The 6,000-nt window shown below is 42.3% G+C and overlaps 1 protein-coding gene across 1 annotated transcript in view; it reads left to right on the forward strand.

Annotated features, from left to right (window-relative positions):
• ANKEF1 (ankyrin repeat and EF-hand domain containing 1) overlaps positions 1–5,159 on the forward strand; it is a 29,686-nt gene extending 24,527 nt beyond the window's left edge. The window contains exons 9-10 of the mRNA XM_054023331.1: positions 2,589–2,723; positions 4,945–5,159. Coding sequence (XP_053879306.1) covers positions 2,589–2,723; positions 4,945–5,097 — 288 coding nt within the window. The 3' untranslated portion in view covers positions 5,098–5,159. The remainder of the gene's footprint in view (positions 1–2,588; positions 2,724–4,944) is intronic.
• The last annotated feature ends 841 nt before the right edge of the window (positions 5,160–6,000 follow it).

Consider the following 6,000-nt stretch of genomic DNA (forward strand, 5'->3'; position numbering starts at 1 on the left):
CCGATTGGACAAGAAGGAGAATCATGTGTTTATCACATGTATAGCCCCACACCGATTGGTTCAACCGTTCCTTACATAAGGCCATGATTTATTACCTTGTTTACCTCATTTTATATAATCCCTAGACCACCAGGGGGCCTTACATAAGGCCATGAGCCATTGCCTGGCAAGTGTCCCATCATGACCCTTTTCTCCTCATGGAACTTTCCATTAGGTTGGCGTAAGGATGATACATTCCCACAGGATTGAACCCCGATCTCCTAACTCAGGCTTCCTTCTATTACCTTGGGCAGTTCCCCCTCTGAAAAATGTCTTGTCTATTTAGACTGTAAACTCTTTGGGGGCAGGGACACTGCCCATCACATAGGCCTCTATGTGCTATTTTCATCTTAATAATAGCCCGGGTGTCATGCCCCCAGACAAATGGTATAAGGAGCATTTCAGCTCCACAGTAACTTAAGCTTTTCTGTTTCTCTGGTCCCTGAACCCCTGTTTAGCAGCGCTCTCCTCACGGTTACTAGTGCCCCGCCAGGTACTGCTGTCACACCCACTACCTCCTGGCGTCATGTAAGACACTTTTTGCCAACATGACTCCATTTTTAAAAAAAAGTTTTGCAATACCCTTATTTACTATCCCGGGAGATTGAGCGTGAGATAAGGATATTAAAGATCAGACTTTCCAAAATGTAATCTTAGTGGTGCTGCAGGCTGGATTGGGTTGGAATTTAGTTCTTTGTAAAGTCTGCATGCTTCTGAGCTGACCTGTGGTGAGAGGGATGATACCCTGAGAGTGTGTGCTGGAGGTTCATACCAAGCGGACGTAGTGATTGAGGGGTAGTCTGGACATCACAGATCTGGAGAACGTTACAGAAGAAGAGCTCGATTGTCAGTGTTTAGCTGCAGCTCTTTAGTGCAACCCCTCGGGCCCAGCAGGAGCTGTGGGAAGCATTCTGCCTAATCGTCAAACTAGAACAGGAATAGCCACAGTTTGCTTCGGGGCCAGGGTAAAGAATTCTGAGGGAGCAAGTGCCTGGCACCATGGACCATGAGAGTGGAGAGCGTTGCAGATGGAAGAGTTTATTATTATTTGTATTACTGTATACCTGGTAGCCCCGATTATGGACCAGGACCCCATTATGCGAGGTGTTGTACAGACACCGAACAAAAAGATGGTCACTGTCCCAAAGAGCTTTCAATCTAAGTATGTTAGGTGTCTTTCCAAAGTTCACACAGGAAGTCTGTGTCAGAGCCACGAACAGAACCCAGATCATCAGAGTCAGACCTTTACCCACAACTTCAGCCTTCCTTTCTGCTAAGCCGCGCAGTCAGTACCCAGAACCCTCTGGTGCTTGCGTGGCCTTGGCTGTGTCAATAGATTTGGCCACTGAAAACGTGCAAGGAACATAATTGCTATCCTAGTTGTGGGCATCAAAATGTATTATTGTAGCACTTGACCCTCACCAAGAGTATTTACTTCGTTTAAAGTCTGTACTTTGCAACATGTGGTTTCTGAATGACACTCGCCTGCTGCTTTGAACTCGTGTAGTACTCATTCATCAGCTAAAACTGTGGATTGGGTAATTATCTGAGTGCAGGGTAGCCCACTGTCCTGCCTACTGTGTGATATTCCAGGAATTGTGTGTTCTCTGGTACCTAAATACAAGGTAGAGAAATGTCCCTTTCCCTCATATAATCTTTACTGTCATCATGATTCTGATGTGTTAAAAGGAAACCTTGTTACATCCAGCATATAGGGCCTGACCCAAAGCCCTTGAAGTCTACAGGAAGACTTCCATTGAGTTAAGTGGGCTTTGGATAAAGCCCCTTGACTTTTTTTCCCAGTAGTGAGTCTGCAGTTATCACATATTCCGCCTCTTCAGATGTTGAGCTATTTGAGTCATATTTTTCAAACCCTGCCTCTGTTCTGAGTGTTCTTTTCCCTGGTGTGTTCTCTGCACCCCAGCTAGAGCCTTGAGTACCTGATCTTTTCCCCCAATACACATTCTAACACCAGCCTTAGCAACTTCATCATAGTTATGGCATTTTCAGTCGTGACTTTCTTCTGAGTTTATCAGCGCTGCTTCTTAATCAGCCCCAGGGGACGTTATTTAGAGACACAATGCAATTATTCCCTCCGGGACTAAAAGTGCTTTCCTTACAGTAATCCTGCTCTTGACAGCCTAGGGAGAATGTGACTGAGACTAGAAGTCAAACTCTGGTTAACCCCCTTGGTGTAGATGCCCTTCAGGCTTTTTCTTTGCAGGCTTGCTAGTTAATACTTGTGATACATGGAAAAAGCATCAAGCTTTCTAAACTTGTCAGCCGATTCTTTGCAAATGTTAATGTTTCACCTGTAAATTCCCAAGAACTGCATCCACCCGCCAGATTCTTAAAATGCTTCCCTCGTTTTTATTTCCAATATAAATGCTTACACATTATTTTAAAAATGGTTCAATAATAAAAATCCTTTCTAGAATGGTTGCACACACACATTGATCTGGCTGGCTGGTAAAAAAATATCCTACAACAACTACTATGAACAGTGTTTGAAAGGGTGACATATTTGTCTTGTGCTTAAACTTTTGCAGCCACCTCCACCAATCGTAGAAAAATCTATTTTTGAAGAAAAGAAAGAATCCCTTAAGGACAATGTTATTCATCTGAATTCTTTAATAACCAGTGGAGCTACTAAGAAAGTTGATATCACATTCACACCCAGAAAAGTAAGTATATTAGCAGAGCCTCATACTGCTGCATTTTGATACTGAAACGAATATGACAATAGACCTGTATTTTCTGCTGGTGTAAATATCTACAGTTTGACTGAAGTCAAAGGGCTGGTCTACAGTGTGTGTGTGGGGGAGAATCGATCCAAGATACGCAACTTCAGCTAGTCGAAGTATCTTGGATCGAATTACCTGAGGTCCAGACGGCGCGGGATCGACGGCCGCGGCTCCCCCCTCGACTGCGCTACCACCACTTGCTCTGGTGGAGTTCCGGAGTCCACGGTGAGCGCGTTCGGGGATCGATATATCGCGTCTTAAAGAGACGCGATATATCGATCCCGGATAAATCGATTGCTACCCGCCGATACGGTGGGTAGTGAAGACGTACCCAAAGTCAATTCAGTGGAGCTGAACCCATTAACACCAGCAGAGAATCTGGCCCAATATATTCAGAAATCTCAAAAATATACCACTTTTGTTTGCATGATTTGGAAACATGGCTTTCATAACTAGTGTCACTTTCCTTGCTCTGCTTAAGAGAAATCATTTTGTTCTGATTCTAGAAATTAATAGCCTTCAGTATTTTTATTACAAATCAGTTGATCAAAGAGCAATAACCTTGTAAAAATTCAGGTGGTTTCTCTCTGAGAAAGATGCTTTCCAGTGTTGACAGTGAAGTTGTATCAGGGTGTAAGGATGATCCTAGTGTACCAGGGGTTAACTCCAGATCAGTTTTCCTCACCTCTTCTACGGCTATTAAGGGGAAGGGCTATAAGAATGGCTGCTTTGGAGACAGAGGGGAGAGTACCTTTAAAAGAGCAGGGCTGTCATTTGTCTGGCTTAAATCCATTCTAGGGAGTCTTTCTACTTACTTGTCAGTTATGTTATTAATTTATTTGACTTTCCTGTTATAAACAATAATCTTTGAGGAAAAGACCTTGCTGAAGACAACTGATTTTTTTTTCCTGAGTCATTCTCCTCTCCTTCATAATTTAAAGAAATTACAATTAGCCTGTGGAACTCATTGCCACATGATATCGCTGAGGTCAACATCGTAACAGGATTCAAAAAGGGAGTAGACATTTAATGTGGATCCATAGTATAACTATATTAAATGTATGTTAAAAATAAATAACACCTTTAAAGGCTGTAAAAACCCTCATGCTTCAGCCATAAGTTGACTTCTAACTGATGGGACTTAAGAGGAAACTTTCCCTTTGGGCAAATTATCCCATGACTGCACCTTCCTCTGAAGTAGCTGGTGCTGGCCACTGTTGGTGACAGGGTACTGGGCTGGATGGGTCACTGTTCAGATCCGGAATGGCAGTCCCTGTGTTACTGTAACAATTAACAGGTAATATACACGCCAGGACCCCTATTCATCCATCAGTTGCAGGTGAAATCTGTGGGAGTTGCACATGGAAACTGACAGAGCAGTCAGGCCCCAGTCCTTTTTCAAAGCATGTTTGTAAACATTTGTCCTCACTTACAATGCTCCATTTGCAATAAAGGTCTGTGGCCTCCTCCTCTGTCACACAAAGCTGCAGATTTTGATGCCATCACTGGCTATTCAGCAGGAGTGCTGGACACCCATTTTTTTCTATATCAAATATTCATTGTGAAGCGACAATGGTAAAGAGCCTGTGGCATATGCTTCCCTGCAGCTATTAAAGACGTTTGGAAATTACATTGGGGGACTCTGTCACTATGACGTTTTTCAGCTGGGAAAGCTATTTGGTTGTGCCAGGAATGGAAGCAGGAAGCAATGCTGGATGTGCCCTCCCATGCCCAGGAATATTTTACTGAATGAGGAAGAGGTTTTGTAACTATAGAGACTATTTTTAGGGTGGGTTTTTTAAAAGTATCTAAGGGACACAGGGTAGGATTTTCCAAAGCTTATAAGTGAATTAGGTTTCCAGTTCCCATTGGGAGTCAATGAAAGTTAGGTGTCTAACTTCCTTAGGTGCTTTTAAAAATTCCACCCTTAATTGGCTGGAAGTAATGTAATATCATGGTGAATTTCGGGATTCAAATCACAGATCTTCCAGCTGATAAAGCAAATATTCAACTAAATAACCAATAGTTTGTCTGTCTGATATTGACTCTAATTTAAAAAAAAACTATATCAAAAATGTTAAGACAATTGCATAAGCATTATTAGTTAATTAGAACATACTAGCACTTAATTATTACAATTCTATTTACCTTTGTTTTCCAGACTTGGAGCCCGGAAGCGACAACAGCCAGTCTAATAAGAAAGCGGGAATTGCATCGTGAGCGCTTTACTTATGAGGTGGACTTTGAAGACTTCATGATGCCATTTAAGAAGAATTTCATGGGAAAAGCCCGTGCGTTAGAAATGGCGTCTTAAATTAATTCATGCCGTTCTTTGCATCAAAGTTCAGAAAGGGCTTAAAAGCAGAGGCTCCTTTTTTGAAGACAGAATCATGTTACCCTTATTTAATGCCCCTCAATTATGATAAAATTGTAGCAAAACTTTTTTTTTTCTTTGTACAATTATGTAGTTTCCCTGTAGTTAAGGGCTTCATCTTATAAGAGGCTGACCTGCACCAAGATTCTAGAATCCTCAAAGGATCAGGCCCTGATTGACCAGTGTATGCAGACTCTAGTTCCATAAAACGATGCATCCTTTTTAATTTATAAACATAGGCACCGTTGGCTACAGCGTTATGCTGCCATATTCTTGAACACAGGGCGAGACTCATCTAAGGTTTTTATTTATCCTTCTCTTATTAGGATATTTTTTTAAACAAAGAACAGGTTAAATTGCAAGCAGGATAAGTCCTCTACTGGGATGCTCTTAGCCAGTGCTACGGGACAGTTGGGAGGAAAGCCTCATCCGCCAGAGAGGTAGATGGCATCGTTCCTATTAGTTAAAATTTGAAAATAGATGAGTAATGAGTAGTTCTGGTATTAATTGCTGAACTGATATTTTCATATCCCATCACACACACTTGCAAAATGGACAAATGCAGGGATTCGCTCAGTATTGCTTTACTCCAGTTCTGAGCCAGTGCACCACACGTGTGGCTCAGGCTGCTGGTATATTTTCAACAAACTTGCCAGAAGCTGGGACTGGATGATGGTGGATGGATCCCTTGAAATTGCCCTTTTCTGTTCATTCCCTCTGGAACATCTGTCAGTGGCCACTCACGGAAGGATACTGGGCTAGATGGACCATTGGTCTGACCCAGTAGGGCCGCTCTTATGTTCTTTCAAAAATAATCACCAGTATTGGGAGTGTAGTTTTGCT

Source organism: Malaclemys terrapin, chromosome 3, assembly GCF_027887155.1.
Source record: "Malaclemys terrapin pileata isolate rMalTer1 chromosome 3, rMalTer1.hap1, whole genome shotgun sequence".
NCBI lineage: Eukaryota > Metazoa > Chordata > Testudines > Emydidae > Malaclemys > Malaclemys terrapin.